The 26,722-nt window shown below is 46.8% G+C and overlaps 1 protein-coding gene across 1 annotated transcript in view; it reads right to left on the bottom strand.

Annotated features, from left to right (window-relative positions):
* Positions 1 to 26,722, bottom strand: part of NIBAN1 (niban apoptosis regulator 1) — a 491,461-nt gene that overhangs the window by 89,540 nt on the left and 375,199 nt on the right. Inside the window, exon 7 of the mRNA XM_069641063.1 lies at positions 18,482 to 18,586. Within this exon, the coding sequence (XP_069497164.1) occupies positions 18,482 to 18,586 (105 nt within the window). The remainder of the gene's footprint in view (positions 1 to 18,481; positions 18,587 to 26,722) is intronic.

Here is a 26,722-nt window from a genome sequence, read left to right as displayed (position 1 = left end):
TGTTCATACCTTGCAGCGGTATCCTGTAAACACGTCTGCTTTCCCTGTTTCTACTTAGCTCTGTAGTTATGGTCCGTGTGTGGAGCTCAGGGACTCGGGCTCCCTCACACGTTCTGATCGAAGCATCTGGTCTCGGCCTCCCGGTCCACCACAGCTCGCTAGAGGTCACGCCATCAGATGAGACATATGGATACACGTCTTGGCTCCCTCTCTGACCTCGGTTCCTCAGTAAGTGAGAACACTAACTCTTGGGCATTTGGCTAGGCGCCTTCTCAACTTCCTTGCTGCCACTGGCATCGCGGCCCAGCATGGCTCCGCCCCTACAGGACGTCAACGATTCAGAGGCTCTCTTCTTTGGAGGAGTTTCCGCTCTTATACACGTCACATGAATAAACAAAACTTTGTCCTTCACCGATCATGGAATTCAGGCTGTGTTTAGCAGTGCCTGTAGCCAATACATGTAAAGAAGGATCTTTGTAAAATATAGTTGTGCAGGAGGTATGCATGTCTTTTCCACATCCAAATATACAGAGACAGTGGTTTGCACTGTGAGTTCCACTCTGGAATGAGGGTCCTTGTCCTTAACAGGGGAGTCACTCCCAGTGAGGTCCCACTTGCCCAGACCCCTAGGGAGGGTCTTGCTTTGGGGACTCACCCCCTAGCCTCACAGGGATGGCTCCCCGCTGGGGAGAAGGGGTGGATCCTTCAGATCGTCACAGGTGGTAATGTGTTGATTAATTACAGGCAATCTTCATTATAAGGAGTCCTACTCTTCCTTGTCGTAAGTCTTTCACTTCCTTCCTTCCTTCCTTTCCTCCCCCGACTCCAGTGCATTCTGCCTCTCCAGCCAAGTTAGTGTACAAATAAAAGCCCTTTGGAGCTCAGGGTCAGTTAGAAGTATATCCCGCTCAAGGGAGCGGGATAAACATATATCCACTTTTGAAGAACAAATGGAGTGCTTTGCCTTCCCAGCAGGGATGGACTGGGGCATAAAATTGACCCGGGCACCAGTGAAAAGTGGCCCACAGTCACAAGGGCCAAAACCTCCCCTTTTGTGATAGGCATTTGGAGTAGTACCCAAGGGAGAGTTTTGGGATAACACTTGTTACAAATTATTCATTTGAAAGAATATTTGCTTGGTTACCTGGTCAAAACTATTTGATGCACCATAAAGTAACTACTCAAACTGGCTCACTTTGGGCAAAAAGCGGGTCCACTGTGGCCTACACCATCACATTGAGCCTGCTCCTGAAGCACTGCCCTGTGGGCCAGTCCGAGTCCGTCTCAAAGGTAGTGAGTCAATACCTTGGGGAAGGACTAATCAGGAAGATACTAGTAAGATATTAAGAGCAGGCCTGTGACGCAAAGACGCGCAAGGTCCTCTCACTCGCAGATATATGTACATCAATGGAAGTTAAATCACATAGAACCAGGTCAACCTTTAAACAAGAGGGCATCGTGGGGAGTAACCCAAGAGACGCATGCCTTTGCAAAAGTGCAATATATGTACAGTCACTGTGATTATTAGCTATGGACCCACACTACAGTCTACTCAAAAAGGCTTCATTTGTGTTTAATAGTGTGCACTATGAAAAGGATTTACTTTCATAGGCACCCCATCTGGGCAGGTGAGAATTTGATGAACGCTTAGAGCCACCCTGGGATGGAGTGTCATCTGTGAGGGTTACATAGAATGAGCTTTATTGTTACTAATAAAATGATCCTGGTATTTCCGTTTCCTTGCTAGTCTGATCACACTTTCATAACGCTTCATACCATTAAAAAAGCATTAGGCAGACATGCTGCGACCGTCTCACAACATCCCCAACAGCTGTCCTGCAGTAGCAGCAGGGCTGGTTAAAAGATCACATGTACTTTGCTGAACACAGCTGCTGGAACTCAAAGTTCCAACACGCAGAGGGAGCATTTTGAAAGCCTGCCCACCTGGTTCCAAATATATTATAATTGTGTAACCCAGCAGCTTGGTGGCAAATGTTAACATGTTGGCTACTACATGATTATACATCCACAGGCATCGGGTGTCAGATTTTTGTCAGCTTGGTGAGCAGTGACTCCTTCATGACAGGGCCTTGTGTGTATTAGCAGTCTGACCTGGGTGTACCCAGAACCACCATGTTTGGTCCATCACAGGAAGCCCCTCTCACCCTCCTGAGAAGGATTGTTCATTTTTTTTTACAGAGAAGAGGAAACCCTCCCATTGAGGTCCCAGGGAACCATTGCTTCAAAGACAGTCCTGTCATAATGTCCATCTCACACCAGGTTGATTACTAGAGCTCTACTATAAGCAGACATAGGAAGGGGAATAGCTATAGTAGCCCAGAAGAGAGATGAAGTCTACAGAGGGGTCTCATTATATTGGCTTTTGCCGGGGCTCCCAAACTTCCTGTTTCTCATCCCACTTCATCTCACCAAGATGTTGGGTCGAACTTCCAATGACACTGGTTATAACAGCCAGGATTGACCCCTTCACATGCTTCCTGTTGACCAATCCTCTGTAGCACGCGACTATATAACAGAGAAAATCCTCAACTTGACTGATTCATCTTTGGAAAACCTTAGAAGAAGGATTCACTCGCGCCTAATTGGGCATACAGTCTACTCCAAAGTCCTCTGGCAGAGAAGTGAAAACAGGAGTTCCAAGGAAGAGGACAACTCGTCTCACTAATTATCCCAAGAGCCTGTTTGGGGTGACCAGCCGGCTGGACAAGGCCTACTGCAACTGACACTTGTACCCAGGCCCCTGATCACTAGAGAACTCTGCACTGCTCTCTACAAATGTTACTGACTGGGAAGGGCCAGAGAAATTACTCACTTTGCGACTGAGTCCCTGGACTGGGTCTCCCAGCAACTACAGAGCCATGGAAGTGACCACAAGCTCTCCCTGAATCTCCTAACGACTTCTAAACCAATTTGAACACATTCAACACCACTGAAGCTGCTGCAAGAAAACCACCAGAGTCATCTTTGGCCTAGCTGCTCGATAACCTCAGCATCTCAGCATTTCGCTTGACACTGATGTTGCGCCATCACTGCATCCGATAGCTGTAGAGTCTTTTTGCATTACAAACGCAACACTGCCTGCTTGGTTGCCACTTTCTTCAAGCTCCACACTGTCACTGCAGCAGTACCCAGGTGCTATGATGAGAGAGCCTGTTGCCAACTAAAAGTCTCTTCTAGGCATCAGAGGCCGCTAAGTCTTCCAACTGTGCCGACCTGACCTTGCTGGTCATTTCCCAGCTTATTTAACCCACAACGAGTCGCCTCTGCTGACTCGCACTGCACCGCTGGATCCAGTAGATGCTGCTCTGCGACTCGCCCCAGATTAGCACCGAAAGCACTTAGACACCCGGTTTGACACTGAAAAAAAGATCTTGTCTGTGACTTTAATAATAATTTAGCGTTTATATAGCGCTACGAACCCTCGGGTATCTGAGCGCTGCTTATTATTACCCACAGTGTGCGGTGCTCATTTATCGACCTCCGAAGGATGAAAGGCTGAGTTGGCCCTGCCAGGATTTGAACCTGTATCCGCAGGCTCTGCACAGATGTCAAAGCAAGCGCTCTACTCGCTGTGCTATCAGGCAAGCAGTTGGCCACATCTCTGCTCTGGTTGGTACACATATGAATTAGTGTTTGGCTTTCAAGTGCTACAAATCCAGTTTTATAGCAGTGCCTTGATAATTAAACATAACATACTAAACCCAACAAATGTACAAATTCTTAGGGGAGCACGTCAGAGAAGATTGTTTGTCTTTTTATTTTTCCAGTGAGAAGGGCAAAAGTATTGTGAGACTTTGTGGGGCCTACCTGTCATTACCAATGGATAAGCAGGCCTTTAATTTACAAAAAACGGAGGAATCAAAGATCCCGGACACATGGAAAACAGGATTTTGAAACATTCAAAACAAAAACGGCCTGCACATGCATGTGCAAATAAAAATGGTTAAAAAAAAAAAAGTAAAAGTGAAAATCAATGCTCACAGAAACATTTCAGGAAAACAAAACATGTGTGGGTTGACAACGTGAAATGTATATTATGTTTCACTCACAAAACTTTAGTGACATTTGAAGAGCCATTTTGTCTTCATGAAAAAAATGTCAGCCCAAGGCAGACCCTTTTGCTGGCGGTAAGCAAAACCTCAAAAAGACATCGCCCACTTCCTGCCTGGATGTCGCATCTCCCATCTAATGATCAACCGCAATAAAATGTCCTGCTAAAAGACGTCGAAATTCAGTGTTCTTCAGACCTGCTGGCACTGGAAGCATTGACTCCAAGAAAAGTTACCGCTTGTCTGGAGCATGACTAAAATGTGTGAAAATGGGGGCACCCACTTCAAAGAGCAAGCTCCCAACACAAAGGAGACTGATAAAGGCACAGGCTGACCCAGTGAAAACAAATGGTGGGAAGGCAGAAAAGGGCCATTTGTCCCACATGAAGATTCACAATTTATTTAAAAGGGCTATCATCATTTAGGGCTTTTTCTCAGCCATCATAAGGCGGTACCATATTCTAATGTCATTTCCAGACAATTTTGGGGATATACAATTCATCTTCCTGTGACTCTAGGAACTGTAATAGCCAGTTCAACTATGTTTCTGGCTGATCTGAACATGTTCCAAATGTGAGAGTAGGTGAGGGTGGAAATTGAAATTAGGGATATGCTTAATACCTTACATATTCATAACTGTTGTGCTTTTCATGGGTACGGCATGCAAACGGCAAAAAGGTGTCACATTGCCATGCTATATGATACAGATTTGGTGGTTGGCTTATCTAATTCCCCATGATTAGCGGAAACAGAAAATAGGTTTAGTCTGGAAGTTATTAAAATTATGAAGTTGTGATACATAACTAGTTTTGCCAAAAAGTTGAAAGGAGAACAAAAGGATGACGACAAATGGGAATGGTGATATGTTGTTCCAAACCCCTAAACCAATCCTAATTTGGAGGCTGGGTTTGAGAGGAGAGAGAAGGGCAACTGTCAAATCCTAATGGCAGAGATATTATTGCAGGGTACTTCCCCAATATTGTAAAATTGCTAGCGTCATCGCTGCTATATAACAGGGACTGCACTAGGACAGGCACACAGAACAAGGACAAAGGTAGGAACAGACAGACAAGAGACAGACCATCAGGAAGGCTGCTGAAATTTACCATCTGACAGCTGTATGGAGACACCAGAGGAGATTGCTGAGAGTGCATCGGTCTATCCCTAGGAATGCCTCAAAGCTGACTGGGTCCTATGGAGGAGTGCGGGAGGCCATCTTTGAGAATTGAGTGACCAGACCCCAGCCCTATCTTTCCAGAGTGTCCTGAGATGCAGTGGACTTTCCTGAACCTTAAACAGAGGCTTGCTATGTAAGTAGACCTGAGCACTGGGAAACCAAAAAGTGGGGAGGTGGAGTCTGCTTGCCTTGAATCCTTTCCCTTTATAGTCTGCAAGGGGCCGGGGGGAGCACTGCATAGAGTAGATCCTTAGACTATGTAACCAAAAATATTAATTAAATTAATTCCCCATTTGGCGAACAATACGGGGTGAATTTTGTTAACATTTGAAATTAACAAAGCTCACTTCCCAGTGCGCGCTAAAAACTATAGCCTATACATGAATTGGGTATCCAGTTGTCCAGCTGACGCAGACTTCAAGGAAGAGGGGCGTCTTTGTTCTTAAAATAAGTCCAACCTTGTATCCAGTTCCTCCAACACAGGCCTTTCATCAGTAAGGGAGGTCTGAAATCGAAAATTCCCCAAAGCATTCCAATTTTTCTGTCCGATTTCCCAACATAGACAAGGGCAAGGGGAGGGAAGCGGGGGTCTAAAAAACAAACTGAGAAATCACCCTGTGTTTGTTTTAAAGCAAAAGTGTGGGCGAAATCTTTATTACCAATCTTAATATCCTACTGTTAACCTGTTAAGACTACAGATTAATTCTAAATCGTACAACTTTAGATAAGTGCCTTCGTTATTGATCAGTGTAATTATTTAGTAAAGTGAAATTTGCAGAAAGTGAATGATTGTGTCTGTCTTCTTTTAACTCACTTTTGTGATTTATTTATGCTGAGAGAAGTTGATTGTGTTGTGCCATGGATAAAGTGGCGTTTTCGATATTTTCGTGCTTAGTTCTATTACTGTTAATTTAAATAAATACCAATATATTTCCCGTAGATCAGCCGGGTTCTTGGCTCCTTCTTCGCTCAGGGGAGAGGGATCGAAGGGGCATGGTGCGTGTCTGAGATAGAGCTAAAAAAAGGATCTGTTAACAGTTTGTTGCATAATCACTTAAGTGGGGAGGGAAGAACTCCACGTGTTGAGGGTGGCTTCTCAATAAACTGTTACAAATTGGGGGATCGTCTGGGATTTAGCTTCCTATTCCTGACCCATGACAAGCACATTGTGACAGTCTATTCATTTTGATGCAATTGCAGAAGGTGGAGGTAAAGTCATCTTTGTTTTGTTGAAGTGCTGCTAGGACTTGACTCCTGAGTTCCAGGGAGGTGTATAGGTAGAAAATTAGGAGTGTCTAAGAATGTATTTGAGTGAGGAAATCGAGCAGGAACAGGGTGAGTTTGCCCCTGCATAAAGAAAGTTTTATTAAAGTGCAAAAAGCCAATTGTGAAAATGACTACTGTACAAATTGGGGAAGCCAGGGAGCACCTCCTAACAAAATTATTTCTCAAAGGAGAATGGGTTGAAGATGATGCAGGAAACTTGCAAACCAGAATTGTGCAGGAGGTTACCTCAGTAAGCAATGATATTTGGCTGAAAGCTGGGATATTGCACAAATCACTTGAGGCATTTTACTTGACCATAACTGCTCATGATGAACAAATACAAATGGCTCAGCTAACTGCTCAGTTATATGTTAATTTGCTTTTAGTAGAAGAGTGTTGACAAAATAGCGAGGCTAGTAGGATGAATCAGGCTGGAGACCTGTTACAGGCCCAGGATCTTGTTCAACAACTCAGAGCGGAGTTAAAAGCACTGCAGCAAGAGTGTGCAGAGTGTGAGCAACACAGTTTTCTGCCCTGAAAAATGCACATAATGAGTGTGTAGAAAATCTGAGCACACTGCAACACAAGCTAAATGACCAGGCTGCTCATAATAGTCATTTTGGACATTATCCCATTCCAATCAGAAATAAAACAATTGAAAACAGAAAGTAGTCAATTATAATTATCAAAGTGGTTGATTCCCAAAATGATTGATCAGATACATCAGCAGATAAGTACTCTGAAACAACAGAGGACGCAGCTGGCTCAGGAAAAAGACCTCTTGAATCAGGATAACAGCGTCGTTACAGAGGATAAATCAGTTGGAAATGGAGGTAGAAAAGGGACAGTCAAGTTCTCAGGAACTGACCAGAATTAAGAGAAGAAAAGAATGAGTTTGTAGAGCGCGTGAGGCAAATAGAAGCCGAACTATTAGAGGCAGCGAATTGTAAGGATGAGCAAGAGAAAGAGTAGTCTCCTAAAGGAAAAGTGCCTTGAATATGCATGTAGCTTACAAGGCTCACAGAGGGAGAACGAATCACTTCAGCAGGAGGTACAGCAAACAAAGGATCGGTTGGTAGCTCAGAGCAGGGAGCATGTGATTAATCAGAACTTGGTGTCAGAATTAAAAAGTCAGCTCTCCAACTACCAACAACAAATAAATAGAGAGACACCAGTGTGAGAGCCTCACAAAGGAAATTGAAAATTATAAACAGGACTGAAGGTACCCTGACCAATCAGGATGTGTGACAAGGCCCACTGATAATGGTGAGGCAACCTTTCCAAAGGGGCCTCATGCCAGTCATTTACAACCTCTTGTGCACAAATGGGAACCAAACTCATGCATGCAACCTATCAAGAACCGGGTGACATGAGGCAGTTGGATTTACCCAGGTCTAGCCCAACTGATCAAAAAGGCCATGCCCGGTCAGATATTTATGAGTATTCATCTCTACCTCACAGAAGATAAAGTAGCCAGACGTGTCCTGGGAAGTAAGGAATAATATGGCAAGCACTTCAGAACATGACAACTCTTATGAGGAGAAAGTCAGTGAGTTAGATTGACTACAAAGGGACCACCTTGCCTGCTTCGCTGAAGGAGAAAAGCCAGACCCTCAGCCCAGGAAGGGAATTCTAAAAACCTCTGTATATCCAGGAGAAAGGGGGGGGGGGTTTCCCCAGACATTCTGGTAGGAGGGAGGGATGAGGAAACTTGGTTCTATCCTGGGCCTGAAAGGAACTCCAGGGAGAGTGATCCTGAGAGTTCACTGGAGTCCAGGCAAGAGGGGTCCAGACCCTGTGGTTCTGGGAGATCTTCTCAGTCTCAGAGATAGGGAGCGCCTAGAACACAGAGAAGGGAGTACCGGTAGCAGTTTTGAGTCAGAAGGTGAATGGACTCTGGTGCAGAAGAAAAAAAATACAGGGAAACAAAGAAAAGGTTTTGTGAAAGATCCAATAAGACAAATCAAACCCATACAGAGTTTCCTGACCGGAAGAAACTCCTCTGAAGAAGAGCCTCTGTATCTTTCACATCCTGGAGGGGCGGCGTCAGGCTGGACCGCACAGCCAGTGGCAGCAAGGAAGTTGAGAAAGCGCCGAGCCAAACGCCTAAGAGTTGGTGTTCTCACTAACTGAGCAACCGCGGTCGGAGAGGGAGCCAAGACGTGAATCCATGTGTCCCATAACACAAGAATGCCAAGCATTCGGTATAGGAGCCCCTAGAACTTTATGAGCAGATGATGGCATCATTCCAGATCAGGAATGATGTCAATTGTATAGCATTTGCTAAATGGACATTCTCACCTGAGAACTCCAGTTTCTTTGTAGGCCTGGAAGACTAGAATCATCATAAATGGTCCACTTATAAGGCGGCCATACTGAAACATTTTTCAACCCACACGAACCCACACGAGGCCCGTAAGGCTGCATATAACTTGCAGTGTGGCGAAGATCAAGCGCTTAGGGAGTTTGTTCAGGAGCTAAAGTGTGCATTTGCTCAGACTTCCCGGCGGGTGAAAACAAATAATAGGGAGTTCATAACTACATATTTCCATGCTCTCCTTAAATACATAATGACTCAGTTGGTGCGTGACTTTCACAAGCATATAATCCTGGATTGGGTGATTGAACAGGCCACCAGGGTTTATGAGGTCCAAAAGCCTGCTGGGAGTAAAAATACCACCAAAACCCCCAAACCATGCAACACCCCCTGCTGCTGCAAAGGTGGCGGAGGTAAAAACTACCCCTCCATTGGATCTGGAGATGGGGAGGGCCTAAAACTAACTCTCCTGCCAACAAGCAAAATGGAAAGCAGAAAACCCAGCCCAATCGAATGGTAGTCAGGTGGGCGCCCAGAACAATGTTCCCTCTGACCCTGCCATCTACACAAGTCCTAGGTATAAGGGTACTAAACCAATCCTGGGGTATGTATACACCCCACAGGCCCAAGGGGGGGGAACAGATCAGGTAATGTACTGCCCCAGGAAACTTCCCTCCAACTTCCCCCAAGAGAGAAACCTCACTCCACCTCCCAATCTGAATTTTGCCCCCAGATATCCCCCAAACCAGAACTTGCAAAACAATCCTCTTCTCTCTCCCCGGTTCCAGAACAATAGATCCCTGAACCAGGGAGAAGGGAGATTCAGGGTGGAAAATTATGGGGGGGAATTTCCAGTACGCAAGCTACTCTGGGAGAAGGGACCATTACCCCTTTCAGGAGCAGCAGAGGTATGACTGGAGACCTCCCTACCAGCCAGACAAGGACTCTCAACTGGAGCGACAGGTCCAGCAAATGACCAAAGATCTGGGGCGCATGCTGAGGGCTCAGTGCAACTCTCAAACTAACCCTGCTTCCCAGAATTCCCCACCACCCAGATCTGATGCCCCGGGGGGGGGGGGCGAAATGACAGGAGGAAACCTCTGACAAACCACAGGTTCCAAAGGAGAGGGTCCAGGTGGAGAGGAGATGTCAAGACCTTGAGTAAGCCGCCTTTCTTACCCAAACAGAATGCCTAAAAACCTCAGCGTGAAAGAGTCTCTTCTACCCCCAAAATGTTAGAACCCAAAAGGTAAGTAGGAGAACCCAAAGAAGAACCCACTTTGTGGAGGAACTCCAGATTATCCCCTTTGAAAGAGAAGAATCCCTGGGGGATTCAGGTAAGCAGACCTCTTACAAAAATGGGGGGATCTCTCCCAAAGAAAAATGGGTCCCAAAAGACCCCGAGTGGGACAGGTTAGGTATGGAGACCGACCCAGAACCAGACACTATTCAACCCCAAATATGTGAGACACAAAGAAGTGAAACTGAGGGGGTGTCTTTTCTCCAAACAGGTTCTGAGAACTGTTGCCAGGTAACAGGGGACAGCCAAGGAACCAGGGAAAAGGACCCCCCCCCCCAACAACTCCCATTGCGAGTTGCAATGTTGTTTATTTTATTATTTTACAGATTCCTGAACTCCGACACAGAAAATTGCCCAAGATCACACAGTGTTGGTGTTCAATATTAAGAAAGTGACCACCGGGCTGTCAAATAACTCATACATTCTTTGCATCCTGGAGTAAAAGGAAGGTTGCTTTTATGCACTGGTTAAGGTGCAGGGTCAGTGTGAATTAACAGCTCTGGTAGATACTTGATTCCAACCCACCTGCTTGTCAAAAAGGGCATTTGACCAACTAAACTCAGGCCACCAAATTCCAATCACCTCACTTCCCGGACAACTCTAAAATTTTGATGGGAATTATATTTCCGTCAAAGGGACTGCAGATCTGCACATAAAAATTGGCCGGCAGCGGCTGAAACATCCAGTGATCGTTGTTACTCCAGAGGGCACACCTTGTTTACTGGTGAATGATCTCCTGAGGAGGTTATCACATCTGATCGACTGTGTAAACAATGTCCTCTCGACTCAGACTAACCGCCCTATCAAATAAAAAATGAGTGCCAATTATGTAAGCCTGAATGGTACCCGTCACGTAATTGATAAACGCTCTGAGAATGTAGAGTTCCATTAAGAAAAATAACCAAATCCCAGACATCACTGTCATCGCTGCAGGAGAACAAACTGCTGGTGATGGGAACCCTTCTTCATTCTGGAAAATCAACTTTCCTCCCAGTTTTAATTGGCAATCCACAATGGAAGGGAACACCGTAAAATGTTACACCAGTCCAAAATCAGAAGAAACCTTGAGCCCCCCTTGTCCCCCTCCCAAGTCCTGTGAAACCAGACAAGGAAGAGTCTGCTCAAAGTCTGACAGACATTCAGAAAAAGGGTGAGCAGTTGTTTTTCCCCCATTCATTTTGTGAAGTGAAATTTGTAGAAAGTGAAGAATTGTGTTAATCTTTTTAACAAAATCGAGAAGTTGATTGTGTTGTGCCACAGATAAAAGGTTGTTTTTGATATTTTCGTGCAAATTTCTGTTAGTGTTAATTTAAATAGATAACAATATATTTCCCGTACACCGGCCTGGTTCTTGGTTAGCTCAGGGGGGAGGGACACAAGGGGCATGATGTGTGTCTGAGATAGGGCTAAAAAAAAAAAGAATCTGTTGAACGGCTTGTTGCATAACCACTTGGTGGGGAGGGAAGGAAATCCCTGTGTTGAGGGAAGCTTCTCTATAAACCGTTACACCTGCATCTCTGAATGGGGTGTGGGCTGGGTGCTAAGGAGTGGCCTTCTTTACCTGCACTTTCCAGGGGATCATTTCCCCGGCACATAGTCTTAAGAACATACCCAGGCTCAGTGGAGAACTAGGAATATTACAGATGGTTTTTGTGGAAAGGGGCAATCAGGACAGAAGATCTTGGGTGTGTAGTCAGGGGAGCAAACTGAATAAACCTGAAGTAACCTACCTCCACTCGTCATTACTCCAGGACAGCCATTCCCACCCAACCCCCCCACACCTCGTCCGCCCTGTGGAGGCACCAATTATTCTCTTCAAGTTCTCCCACTATGGACAGCTAGGTGCAAGGATTAATACAGCCCAGGTAACATGTTATTTTGCCAACCCTCGTCCTTTCAAGGAGGTCAGAGTTCAGGTTTCTAGGGCCAAAACGATGCTCACAGGTTCTCCTCTGTTGGTGGCATGCTTTGCAGCCATCAAGAATTTGGGGTGTATGCGTTATCCCTGCCACATGTTGACCCTTGGATTAAGTGTACCCTGTTGCATCTGATGGGGTCATGTTGCATCTGCGGGTATAGTGGGCTTGAGCAGTCATAACTGGGGTTCATCAAGACATACTGCTGCTCTAAATTGCAATGGGGAATTTTCACCACAAATACTGCACGCTCGTACAGCCAGCGGTAATTACGCTGAAAACTGTGGATTTTCACTTCCAGACAAAAGCTGGAGGTAAAACAGGCCATTTAGCATCCAACACGTGATAGGGCCAGCCCTTAAATTCAGCGGTAATACCGTTACCACCGCATTTAAGGGCTACCACCCAACTCGTGACGAGTCCCAATGTCCACTAAATGCATTTAAATATTTGCAAACCTGTCAAGTTCCTTCTTCACAAAGCAAACCAACAACGTTTTCCTGTGAAACCATATACACAAGATGCACGCATTTTTCAAACACTGACAAAAATGTACGCAACCTTCGCTGAGAATACGGCCAACGCCTCGGAGAGTATGCCGACATCTGAAGTTGCCCGAATGCCGCCTGTTCATAGCACGTCCACCAAGGCCTCCTTTCCCTCCACCCGGCCACGTGCAAATGCGCAGAATAGTCAGACATGTTGTGGGTCTCCCCAGGCGCTCGAGCAATTTTTCAATGTAGCTTCTTACCCCTTAACCAACATAAATCAAACTGCTGCTAACATCATTTCAACTATGCACTGCAAATACTGCAGAAAGCTCAAGTTGATAAGACGCCACGTGTGAGCAGTACAGACTTTCTTTCTTCTCTGCATTCTGGTACCTATAGTTCTGCATGTTCAGTGGATTAAGAATACAGGCCAAATACACGAATGTAAAGAAACAAACAAGGCAGGGATATGGTGTGGGTGGGACGCAGGATAGCTCTCCAATCACCATGAAGAGTAAGTAGGCTATATGATGAGGTAGAGGACTGGTGCCCGGTCTTTGCTCTTTAGCCAATACCGTGTTGCATTTGATAATTTTGGAAAACCCAAAACTACAAATACTAAAATGCAAGACATTGATGGCTCAAAACCCATGGGTGTGAGACAGCGGCAGATATGCCATGCAATGATTTTGCAATCATAAAAGATTGGTTGGGATTTACTGCTCTCGCTGTAGAGGTCGGAGTTTGCCTTTTGGCAAGCGTGAGATTCTCCACCAGTGCAGGCCAGCGCCCATGACCCTGCAAACCCACAAATCAGCCACCTGCTGCCCTGCATTTATAATGCGGCGCCCATGAATCTGCAAACCCACAAATCAGCCACCTGCTGCCCTGCATTTATAATGCGGCGCCCATGAATCTGCAAACCCACAAATCTGCCACTTGCTGCCCTGCATTTATAATGAGGCGTCCATGACCCTGCAAACCCACAAATCAGCCACTTGCTGCCCTGCATTTATAATGAGGCGCCCATGACGCTGCAAACCCACAAATCAGCCACTTGCTGCCCTGCATTTATAATGAGGCGCCCATGAATCTGCAAACCCACAAATCTGCCACTTGCTGCCCTGCATTTATAATGAGGTGCCCATGACGCGGCAAACCCACAAATCAGCCACTTGCTGCCCTGCATTTATAATGAGGCGTCCATGACCCTGCAAACCCACAAATCAGCCACTTGCTGCCCTGCATTTATAATGAGACGCCCATGACCCTGCAAACCCACAAATCAGCCACTTGCTGCCCTGCATTTATAATGAGGTGCCCGTGACCCTGCAAACCCACAAATCAGCCACTCGCTGCCCTGCATTTATAATGAGGCGTCCATGACCCTGCAAACCCACAAATCTGCCACTTGCTGCCCTGCATTCATGATGAGGCGCCCATGACGCTGCAAACCCACAAATCAGCCACTTGCTGCCCTGCATTTATAATGAGGCGCCCATGACCCTGCAAACCCACAAATCTGCCACTTGCTGCCCTGCATTCATGATGAGGCGCCCATGACCCTGCAAACTTACAAATCTGAGACTTGCTGCCGTGCAGTCATAATGGGGGCCCATGACCCTGCAAATTTGCTGCCCAGCATTTATAATGAGGCGCCCATGAATCTGCAAACCCACAAATCTACCACTTGCTGCCCTGCATTTATAATGAGGCGCCCATGACCCTGCAAACCCCCAAACCAGCCACCTGCTGCCCTGCATTTATAATGAGGTGCCCATGACCCTGCAAACCCACAAATCTGCCACTTGCTGCCCTGCATTTATAATGAGGCGCCCATGACCCTGCAAACCCACAAATCTGCCACTTGCTGCCCTGCATTTATAATGAGGCGCCCATGACCCTGCAAACCCACAAATCTGCCACTTGCTGCCCTGCATTTATAATGAGGCGCCCATGACCCTGCAAACCCACAAATCTGCCACTTGCTGCCCTGCATTTATAATAAGGCGCCCATGACCCTGCAAACCCACAAATCGGCCACTTGCTGCCCAGCATTTATAATGAGGCGCCCATGACCCTGCAAACCCACAAATCGGCCACTTGCTGCCCTGCATTCATAATGAGGCGCCCATGACCCTGCAAACCCACAAATCTGAGGCTTGCTGCCCTCCATTCATAATGGGGGCCCATGCCCCTGCAAACTTGCTGCCCAGCATTCATAATAGGGGCCAATGACCTAGCAAACCCACAAATCTGCCCGTTGTTGCCCTGCATTTATAATTTAGGCGCCCATGACCCTGCAAACGCACACATCGGCGACTTGCAGCCCTGCATTTATAATGGTGGCATTGAACTTCACTGCTGTGTGACAGTAGAATGGCATGCAGTAAATGACCAGGAGTAGCAGAATATTTAAGAGTCTAAATGAAGGACTGATATTAGATGACAACAGTGCACAATAGTTTGTCAACATTACTAGCTTTGCTGGCCTCCAAAATGTTTTTTACTTAGAAGTTACTCTGCAAGCAGACCACTAGTGTGCAGCTAAAGTAAATCCACGGTGCAGCACTTGCATGCATTGCTCGTTGGGAAATGCCATTAGTGCATGCCATGCCAAGGGTTCTTGCTGAAAGGTGCCCTTGCAGTAGCGGTCCTTCTGGGATTGGATGCAGTAGAGAGCAGTTCTTGGTTAATGGGCCTTTGCCGCGTGCAGAAATCGGGATAGGGCTCACATTCGAAACCAGGCCCGCGTTTTTGTTGCATTTGCGCGCCATCAGTAGGCCTCGTCGTGCGATGGACTCCGCAGATCACGCAACACACGGGAATATTATTTCCGCCGCTTCATTTCTCCTCTGTGAGGGTGGGGCGGGGGGGTCTGGCGAAGACCTACTGGACCCGGAACCGATTCTAAAGGGCAGATTCTAAGGCAGCAGTCACAGGCTGGATGGATGAATCCGGTCTAGTGACAGTCTACGCTAAGAGGATCCGGTGCCCCGAAAATAATGGCCAGTCACAATTCTGGTGCAGCCGCACCCAGAAAAGCATCTGCCAACCGCTCAGAGTCTTTGGGAGTTTAAGTTCCCCAGCGCGTCTTTGCTTGCCTTGTCCTCCAGCACCACATAGCTTTAAAGCATTCATGCCAAGGCAGACCTGCAGGGCTATCACCCTCGCCCTTGGAGTCTCCTGGTGCGTTTTACCATTACATGGGTTCTTGCCAGGCTGCAATAATTAGAAACCCCAGCCCAGGGTTGCGTGGGTGGAGTCCAACACAGGCTCAGATTAGCTTCTCAGGGTTTGCAAACTTGTTTAGTTCACTCTACAGCCTGTAACTGGACTAGAGACCCCAGCACGCTAATCTCCAGCTTCTTCCCTTCAAGACGCATCACCAGACAGCTTTTGGTTCAAGGCTCCCGGCAAGTTCCTTTCTCTCCTATTTCATAGACACCCTCACCCTTCTGCAGTGTGGCTTGCCTGACTTAGCTACTGGGTCCTAAACTCTCCTTATTTGGCCTATCTGAGGTGGCCACTGCTGGTTCCTCCTCTCGGTCTCTGCTGCTCCGCTCACGGCTATACTACTATAACATCAACCCTCTGTAATGTGGTCACACTAATGGCTTCTTCTTGCTTCCTTTTATATGTTGGCTTATGTATGAATTGTTTTGCTTTGTCGTCACCACGAGTGGGACGGGTATGCCCAGACGTGGGTCCCTTCATGCTGGGCCTAGAGACCCAAGCTACTCTTCACTGAAGAGGCCCAACAAGATCGAAACATGTCTGGGGATGCTTGTGGTCTTGTGCAAAAGGGATGCGGCCTAGCCGTTCGGGATGGACCACCCGTTTTGGGGTGGGACCAAGTCTGATTTGCATATGGTCTTTCCCCTTTTGTAATGTCTTGGCAGGTGAAGAACGATGGTCTGGAGGGTTGCCCAGAGCAATGCCAGGGGTTAGGATTAATTCAAAACCTTCTAGCCATCACCTCTTTTGTTTTGCTTAATTGGTCCAATGAGTCTTGGGATTGATGGGTCTACTTCGTCATTAGCCGGGGTTGTGTAGCGGGCGCGGCCTAGTGGCTTCCACTTCCTCCCCATATGCATGTTCCTGGGTCACAATACTTCTCTTGTAATTACATTTGGCCACTAGCAGGTCACTGCTGCTGTGGCCTTATGGTATCTGGCGTTTTCTGGCTCGGACACAGATGTTACGGCAACGGAGGTTGCAAGTTGCAGTGTGCGTGTGCCCTCCTGTGTCTCATTCCTTTCTGCGCTGGCACCAGATTCTCAGCTATAGCCACTGTGCCATGCACACCAGACATGTACTCCCGAGTCCAAGTCATCTCAATGACTCGCGAAGGGCGCCCGGACGAAGACGCAGTGTCCCAGCTTGGATGCCAATGAAGGCACGCCCTCCCTGTGGCCGATTCTTTTTGTTCACTATCACTGGCTACAGTTAGATACAGTGCTGTTCCCGTTTCTTCTCTGTGGGCCTGTGTGGGAAATGGTGACTGCATGGCACATGTTGGGAGCACCCGAGAGGAGATTCGGCGAGGACTTGGAGATCCCCCATATACCACCCCCAGGGGTTGCCAGGCCTAGCTGATCATTTTCCCCGTCCGGGGCTTTCCATTCCCAACCATGGTCTCCCCAATAGTGACTGTCATGTAGGTGGTGTCATTACTTGACATAATTGGTCGAGTGAAAGCATCAAAAATGCCAGCCCCACCAACAATCAAACCAATGAGTTAGAGACACCACACATTGTTGCAGTAGGCCCTCTGCCCAGCGAGGTATGTTGCCACCATTATCTGGAATGCCAAGGTGTATGCGATTGCCTTTATCTGAATACACTATACAAATCAATCACTAAATGATATTTGGAAATGGGTAGTTTCACCAAGCTTCTTCAATACTTAGTCAACAAGTGGTTCTAGTTTATTTAAAAATGCAGTTTTTATTCCACATTTTTTGCTTGATTTTCTCGTGTAGATTCTGCAGATACACAGTCTGTTCCCTTTTGCCGTTTTAGAGTGCACCATACCTTTTTGTTTACCCAACATGTTACTATGAAGATTTCTTATATTATGTCAAGTTGATCTACCATGTGGTTTCAAGTTTTGCAAGTCAGCTTTATGGAACACATAGTACAAGTTCATCTTTTGAAAGACCTTATTGCAGAGAACATTATATTCTAATGTAAAACTAAAGATGGGGCGAGAGGATATTAACTGTATCCTAAACCACAGATTGCGGCAAGCGGATCTAAAATCCAGGCTTGCCCCCCCCCACTACACCAAACTTTGTAATCCTGGGCAAACTACTTTGCATAAATCAACCTCATTTTGGTTAGCTTGACACATTGGTATGAGGCATACACTAGAGAAACACTCACTCAAGCCTGGTTTATCATAATGCAAGGGTTACAGGGTATGTAATACTGATCATGACGAGTATGTATTGTGCCTGCCACAGGCTGAATTGCCTCATACCTCCCTCCTAGAAAAGTGAAGTGTGAGTCGTTGCTCTCTGGACAAGATCAAGTACACTACACTACAATGTTTGATAGGAGGTTTAGTGGGTGGGAGGGGTTTGGCGAGTAGAATTCCGGGTAGGAGGCAAGAAAAGATGGGATCAAATATTAATAACAGCCTGCAACCAATGAAAGATCTGAAGCGACAAAAATACTGGTGAATGACACCGCGTTTAAATAAAGTGCCAGTTTCCAACTGTCCACGCTCTCCATTTTAGTCAGAAGCATGTTGCAGCTTGTTGGGAACCCTTCCTCCCCCGCCCCGCCATGTTACTGCCGAAGACATCCTTGACCACACCGATGTGTGATCCTACTATTGCCCGCTCACTGCCCACCCAGCCGGGGGGCCAGGGTGCTCCCCTAGAGGCCACCTTCTAGGTTTCGGGCAGAGGGCCCCGCGGTACGAGCAGTGACTTACCCCAAACCAGGCTCGCTTGCGATCATTCCGCTTGCCTTTCATCTTGGGCAGAAGGTCCGTCTGCAGGGACGGCAGGAGCTCCTCCATCACCAGGTTACTCAGGATCTGGCAAAGAGAAGAGCAGAGGTGCTTCAGTACCCGAGTATCAGTCCCCTCCACGGGTGAGTTCACAAATGTGGCTCTAGTTAGCAGTCGGCAAAGGAATGCCATTGAACCCCTCACTGTGCCAAGGAGTCCGACGGGAAGCGGCTTTAAGAACCCCAGGACCACCCAGGCAACCGGTACATAGAACCTCTCCATTGGGGGTGCAGGGCCTTCTCAAATTCCCCCTGGGGAGCATAGCGCCCGGGACCTCAGCAGCCCCTGTGGTACACCAATGATTCAATGAACGGGTGAGTGAATGAATGAACATCCATTAAAGTCATACACACTATAATAAAAGGCAAAGTATACACACTGCATACAATACATGCATATACATATATCCCATCCCAAGTGCAGGGTAAAACCTAAGAGCATGTCATCTGCAAAATCGCAAAAAGGCAACAGTTTGTGTACCCAGGCCCATCTTGAGCACTTTTGGGGCCCTGGGCACGGACATCTTTGGGGCCTGCCTCCACTTTCCAACGGAATTTAGGGATCGAGAATACTGGTCACGCCCCCCACCTGTCGCGCTCACAACCTATAGGTTGATATGCTGCCTCGCAGCACAATAAGCACGCTCACTCCCTTCACGTCCCCTTACCCTATTCATTCACAATGATAAACAAGTAGCATTTGAAGACCACCATTAGCAGTCTACAAAGAGGTTACTGTTCTAGTACATACAGGATACTTTTTCTCAATAACATACAGGAAGGTATGCAGCCTGTAGTATTAATGCAGGGCTGTATGTAAAAGGTACATGTAACCCATAATAGACGGAGAACTCACATTAGCTGCCTCACAAGATGCAAAAGTGCTCATGCATGGATAGAGACCACCAATTGGAAGGAAGGAAGGAGAATGCTACACATACCGTAGAATGGTTAGTGGAGGCAGATTAGAAGCTACCAGGAATGTGTCTTTATCCAGACAGACAGATTAGAAGGGGGATAATAGTGTTGCAATTAGATATCAAAGGAACAAATGCCGGTGGTGTGCGATATAAATATGCTCACTGTTAACACAGTGAAACCATGAATAAGGCTTTTATGAAGATCATACCATGAGAAGGAAATCACTCTGAAGGGCTGACAATTTTGAAAGGTTTAGGGACTGGCAATATTAAGAGGTTAAGCAACAGAAGATTACATGAGATACCCAGGATCACACATTGGTTAAGGGGTGAAGCTGGGATTTGTGCCAACTCTGCAATTTCTGCATTTGAACACTTTCTTTTCCGGTTCTTACCATGAGCTAAAACGATCTCATGTTATAAAAAACAGACTTGGAAGTACACAAATCACATTACCAGACATGTCCTTTTTTAAACAAAATATTATAGAAGTGTGTTATGCAAAATGGGAATGATTCTAGCTTCATTCTCTCCATCATCAAGGGAAGTATATAAGGACCAGCATACCAATCGATGTGATTTAACAAAATTGATCTGAGTTTGTCTTTTGTATTTTAAAGCTTTAAATACTTCCAAAACAAATGCCTTGTGACATTTTCATTTATAAACGTGCATAAACACCTTTTACCCGCAAAAAACTCTTTTTGTGTCAAAGAAGCAGACCTTAAAATATGCTTGCCTGAGGCCTCCAACATATGGTCAGCTCTCTTCTGTCTACCATCCCTTCCACCCAAATGGCCTGCATAAGAAGAAAGATCAAGTAATGGGCTAAACGATACCAGCAGCATGCAAGAAGGCATTAGATGATTTGACCAGGATCACTGTATCGTCTGCTGTCAAATCCAGGATACAAGCACGAACGCTTTTGTTCCATAGTCTTGAATTTGGATACTTATTCACCTCTTGGACTAACAGTTTATGCCATCGTTGGAGGCGTTTGCCTTTGTTTTACAACACCCCATATGAACAAACAATTTCTAGATCTTCACCATACGGATGATATGTTAGTTTTTATAGCAACCCCTATATGGTACACATACATTGCTGATAATAGCAGATGTTGTTCTGCAAAACCAAGTACCTATGCAGGCAGGTTTATAAACTTCAGACATAGGAAAGGCTCAGCCAGCCTTCCTGGAATGTGACATTCTAATTTTGCATATGAACACATATCTCTGCAATGGGTGCACTTAATGTATCAATATGCATTTCACCGTTGCCTATTGCACATGATCAACATAATCCCCACAGGAAGGAAATAATGCTACAGAGTTGTGCCATAAGGAACACACAAACCATGTATACCACATTGAACACAGAACGCAATACATGATGAATTGATCAAGGAAGAATGTACTTGTCAAAACCGAAAGACAATGAATTTAGAGCCCTAGCAGCACCCCACCCCATAAAATATCCTGAAGTGTGCTATTTAAAACTGGTGAACAATGGAATCTTACTTCTTCAGAACAGCTAGCCTTGTGGGGCCCCCTCCAAGGTGGGGGCACTGGGCAAGTGCCCCTTTGCCCTCCCATAAAAACGTCTGTGTGTACCACAGTCAACAAGTATTCCCAATAATAGCCTTTCATTCCTTCATTATGTGACTATTTATTTTTTAAAGCAATTAGAACGAAGTTTGCTTCTTCTCTTGGATGCAGCTGCCCCAACAATACCTATTTTTAGTTCAGGCTATTGGTGAAGCTTGAGCGCCACCTATAAGCCAAAACTATTGCCTTGGAGTACAGGCAGGAGGGAGGTGACGTGAGGAGGGACGCACAGCTTGTGGATTTTTGGCTATTTACCCACCAACTTACTGCCCATGGTCATGCTAATCCTTATGGACATTCCCACCCACTAGCCGCCCTCCCCATCCAAAACACACCCTCCTGGGATCTCTGGGCTCGCTCCATCAATATGCAGCATCAGACTTTTGCCTTCAACGGTTAATCCTAAGCAGTCTGCTGAGAGTTAATGGCTCTCTAAATGGCTACTGGTGTAATATAAATGTCACTAACAAGTGTGCCTTCAGCCACTTGGTTTTATATCTCTTCCACGCACTAAAGTCCCGTTAAGCCAACACTGCTTCCTTTGTCATTGCTTGTTTTTGAGGCATTAGACAGGCATTTGCCAGGTGCTGCCATCGTGTGCACAGTAATCACTCCATTTTTGACCTGTTGGGATCTGATCGCCAGGTAGTATTCATTATACAAGTGACTAGCTAATGCCTATCCAATACCTACACAAGAACCCACACTGTTGGCTTTGCCAATGCTTGTTGGCTTTGCCATACTCTGCCGTGTGTGAAAGCGCTCAGAAGCAGCCATACGGCATCTTGTTGGCACTACATGCAGCATCAGAATGAACACTGCAATCCACTTACCAGCGTTCCAGAAATCCATTTATTATTAACCCTGTTGGTACATAGTTAAATAAAATTCTTTTTGCAGATATTTCACCCGTTCAATCAAATCAGGTCTGCCAAGTAAAAAAGAACCACTAGCACTAGTCTTTGTGCAATAGCCTCTACCTCTAGTGTAATGCATCCTTTCAACGAGATGACAGGACGTCAGACACCTCCTTAACGAGTGATCATAGGTAAGCATTAGTTGCGGGGGTCGCATCAGCCAATCTGGTTGCTCCAGCCATAGGCTCATTCTCACAATTCAAGTGCGGCGGGTTTATTAATTTATTTATTGTTCGCTTGTTAGGCACTTATACAGAAAGTAAATATGGTTTCAAAGCGCCCACATGGCAACAGGAAGGGGCAAGTGGATGACAAACAATTCAAATACATAAATAAAAACAAGATTACATTTCAGTGTGGAGGAGACAAACCTACTATGTCTTGTGAGTGTTCAAAACGTGCAAGTGCAGAAGGGAGGGGGAATCAGATTGGTGCTGGGGTGCTCATAGGTGAGCAAAAATTTTTTAAGTGCGAGCCTCCAAGGGTGGAGGGTGAGTCATGGCAAGTGCCGAGGATAGACAGAAGCTGGGGGCTATTCGGTGTGGGAGGTCAGGGCCCAGAGGATGCATAAGGGCCCTGAGCACCAAACAAGCAACTGTGAGATTAGCAGAGCAGAGAGGTAGGGAAAGAGGAGGTAAAGAGGAAAGTCTTGAGGAGCTTTGGAAATTTAAGAAAGTCCTGCTCAAGATGAAGAGGGAGTGGGAGGCTGTTCCAAAGAAGGGAGCCAGCTGAGGAAAGTGATCAACCTCCTGCCCTCTGTTTAGCGAAACGCTTTACACACAAAGAGTTGGTGCTATAGGAGCGCAGAGATCAGATCTAGAGGGGGAATATTTAGTAAGAGTTGCAGATAGTGTGATCCCCGGCCCCAGATAGCATTGTGGTTGATAAAGTGTGATTTGAATTTAATCTTTGAAGCAACCGGGAGCCAGTGAAGACTTTAGGGCAGGAAAGATGTGGTCCCTGGGCTTGAGGCCAAGGGGAAGTCTTACTGTCGTATTCAGGATTAGCGGGAGGGGTCGCCGAGGGGAAGGAGGTAGATAAGGAGGAGGCCATTGCAATACTCAAGCCTAGCGAGAACCAGGGCGCGGGTAACATTGAGCTTCTAGGGGGAGGTGAGAAAAGGTAGAATTCCTTTGACAAGGAAGAGCTGAAAGTGGGACTTCTTGGCAATGTCCCGAGTGTGAGGGAGGAAGGAGAGCGAGGAGTGTAAGATGACTCCAAAGTTTCTGGCTTCAGAAGAGGGAGCAGAGGGAAAGCCCATGGAAGAAGGCCAGAGTGAAGGAAGAAGTCGGGAGCAGGGGTCCCAATGGGAAGGATCTCCATTTTGCTGGCATTGAGGCAGAGATCATTGGAAGTGCACAAGGCCTGGATGGCAGAAAGGCGGTCAGGGGTGATGGACGGTGCAAGAGGGTCCGCAGGGAGTTTGAAAAAGAGTAGTGTCTCATCAGCATAACACTGGGGGAGAAGGAGGAGATAAGGAGTGCCAGCTGAGTAAGGTAGATGTAGAGAGAATAGAGCCCTGGGGGACACCACAGGTGAAGATGGAAGTAGAAGATGAGAAGGTTCCCAGGATGACTTGGGAGGAGTGGTCAGATAGGAAGGATGTCAGCCAGTCCAGTGCCCGCTCTGAGATACCAAGGGTGTTGTGAAGCCTTTGTATGAGGATGGAGTGGTTGATTGTGTCAAATGCAGAGGAGAGATCAAGAAGGATGAGGACAGCAGGGGAGTTGGAATCCAGGGATACAAGTAGCTCTTCACAGGTGTTCAGAAGAGCAGTTCCTGTGCCTCTGTATGCTCAGAATCCATAATGATGGCCGTGGAGACCACCAAGTTCAGGGTGAGAGTAGAGTTGGGACAGCGCCAACTTCTCCTGCAGTTTCCCCAGGAAGGGGGAGATAGGGTGGTAGGTGGCTGGACAGAAAGGGTCTGCTGATAGGTTTCTAAGGAGGGGCACACAAAGGAGTGCTTGAGGGAGGAGGGGAAAGAACTAGTAGCAAAGGAGTGGTTACAAAGATCAGTGAGTGCAGGTGCAAGAGAGCTAACGTTGTCCTTGATGGTTCTGGATGAGCAAGGGGAAACCTGTTGGGAAGAGACCTTCATGGAGCCGACAACTCTTGTGACTTCTTCCGGTGAGACAAGGGTGAAGGAGGAGGGTGAGTGGCCAAGGGAGGAAATGGGGTGAGGGATGGGTTGGGGGAGAGTGACAAGGCTGTTCAGGATGTCCTGAGTTTTGGTGGTGAAATAAGTGGTGAGTGCATTGCAGAGGGCCTGAGAACGAATAGGGCAGGACGATACTGCGGAAGGGTTGGCTAGTACCCTGCATATTCTGAAGAGTTCAGCCGTGTTGTTGGCTGCACCAGATACCCATGCCTGAATGTGGGCCCTTTTCTTGGCACAGATAGTCTGTATTGCCTTTGGAGCATGCAGCAGGCCAGTTTGTCAGAGGGTGAGCCTGGGGTTTGCCACTTTCGTTTCAGGGCTGCAAGTTCAGAGTGGTACCAAGAGTTGCGCTTCAAGTGGGTTTCAAGCTGATCCCCAAGGCTGGGGCAAGAAGGTTAAGGGTGTTGGTGAAGGACAGGTGGAAGCTGCTGAGAGCAGTATCAGTGGTAGATTCTGAGTTGGGAGGGCTAGGGGGGATAAAGGTTGAAGTGAAGGCAAAAGCTGACCCTCGTCGGGCGTATGTTCATGAACCAGTTTGGCAAGGCTTTTGGAGGAGTGGTCAGAAGGCCATAAGGACCCAGGTGGGAGGAGAGAAGAGAGTGGTCAGACTAAGAGAGAGGGGTGACCAGGGGAGATAGGAGCGGGAGGTCTGAGTGGATGAGAGCGTCCAGAGTGTGTCCATCTGGGTGGGTTGGACCAGAAGGGAGAATGGAAAGGTAGAGAGGTGCAGAGGTCAAAGTAAATAGTGGATGCTGTGCCAGTTGAGTTCAATTGGATGTTGAAGTCACCCAGGAGGAGCAGGTTGAAAATAAGGAGGAACAGAAATCAGGCCATTTAGAGAGGCGCAGGGAGGAAGCGCCGGGAGGCCAGTAAATGGTAGCAATGGTCAGGGTGGAGGAGGGAGAGAACCAACTTGCATAGCAGGCCCACAAAGTAAGATTAGAGCTTAGTCGGACCCTCCAGGATATTGCTGCATTAAATGGCAAATTTCACAGTACAAAACTTTATTACAGTATTTTTGTGGCACATTTTATTTTGACTGAAGGATGTAAGATTGGAACATTGCAGGCAAGAGGTAGTGTTCAAGGCTGCAGGAGAGCCAGGGTGTCATTATTTTCACCTTTTGTATTAATTTAAAAGGAAGAGCCCCCAGATATCTCTGGCTTGGCAGAACAGTTTGTTTTGGCTATGTTTTCGGTTTAATGTGCATGCCTATTTAATATTATTGCCTGCATTGATCATTACCATTTGTAATGCAGGAAATATTCCCATTCTATGTTCTCCCAACACCCACACACTTCTCTCACCAACACACTTCACAAATTCCCCATCACAACTTGCGTTCCCGAACCTCTCAATCCGTCACACACATAATCTGTGCTCTGTCACACTGCCCAGTCACAATTTGCACTCCCCAGTCCCTGTCACACTCCAAATCATACTCCCAACTCACACATAACGCTCCCCAATTCCTCCCGCAGTACAGTGCTTCATTCTTTCATGCTACTCCTGCATCGTGCATCCTTTCTCCCATTTCATCGCACTCTTCCCTCATCCTTTCTCCCAATTTGCAGCTCACTACCTCTTTCCATCCAACTGCTCCCCCTCTGCTTTTTGGCCAACTGCTATCCCTGAGCCCACGCTCACTGCTAGTTTCTGTACCTCCACTCCCTCCGATTTCTAGCCTGCTTGTCCCCCTCTGATGTCTGCCCTACACGCCATTGCTTCCTGCTTGCTCACTTGCCCACCGCTTCCCCCCAACCCACTGCTCTGCCTCCTTGCCTCCCACTGCACATCTCACCCATCACCTCCCTCTAACTCTCATGTCCCACTCAGATTGTGACCGTTCAAAAAAAAAAAATGTAGGTTTGGGCCCAGATCCTCAAACATTGGGGCATCTAAAAAAAAAAAGAGCAGAGGATGTGCTATTTTTAGAGAACCCATTTTTTGGAAATTAGCAGGTCACCTTATTCTCAACGGTGACCTGCGCATTTCCACATGGCTGAGCTGTGGCACAAATGATATGTTGGCCGCTGGGCAGCCGCCTTGAATAAGTTTGTGTCTAAAGCGCTCTCCCGACATCTTAAAGGCTCCCTGTGCATTTTGCCTTGACAGCCCTTTAAGGGTCCTGCCCCTGTAAAATGTGACCCAAAAAAACACATTTCTATCCTTTTTGAGGAACAGAAATGCAAGTGAGATAACGGCAGTTAATAATTCTGCTGTCACAGAAAATAAAAGTATGACCAGGTCAGGAAGACCCTATCATGCAGTGGCACCCACCATGTGCCCACTCGAAGCAGGCGGCACATGGGGTTCCCTACAATTTCTGCACATTTAAAAGCATATCTTGTTTGTACATTTGGGATGCGCTTTTAAATGTGCAGATCCAGACCCCGATTTGCACAAAGGGGTGAAAAAGGCCATCTGAATGGGAGCATCTGATATGTGCCCATTCAGATGCCATAATGGATTGGGCTGTTCTCTTTTTGGCGCAAATGATGTGTTTGTGCATTCCATTTCTTGCATCAAAAAAGGTTTGGAGAATATTGCCCTGTGTTGT

The sequence above is a fragment of the Ambystoma mexicanum genome, chromosome 1q (assembly GCF_040938575.1).
Source record: "Ambystoma mexicanum isolate Mex_15411 chromosome 1q, UKY_AmexF1_1, whole genome shotgun sequence".
Lineage (NCBI taxonomy): Eukaryota > Metazoa > Chordata > Amphibia > Caudata > Ambystomatidae > Ambystoma > Ambystoma mexicanum.
Note: the sequence above shows the minus strand (reverse complement) of the source record. Positions and strands in the feature narration are given on the sequence as shown.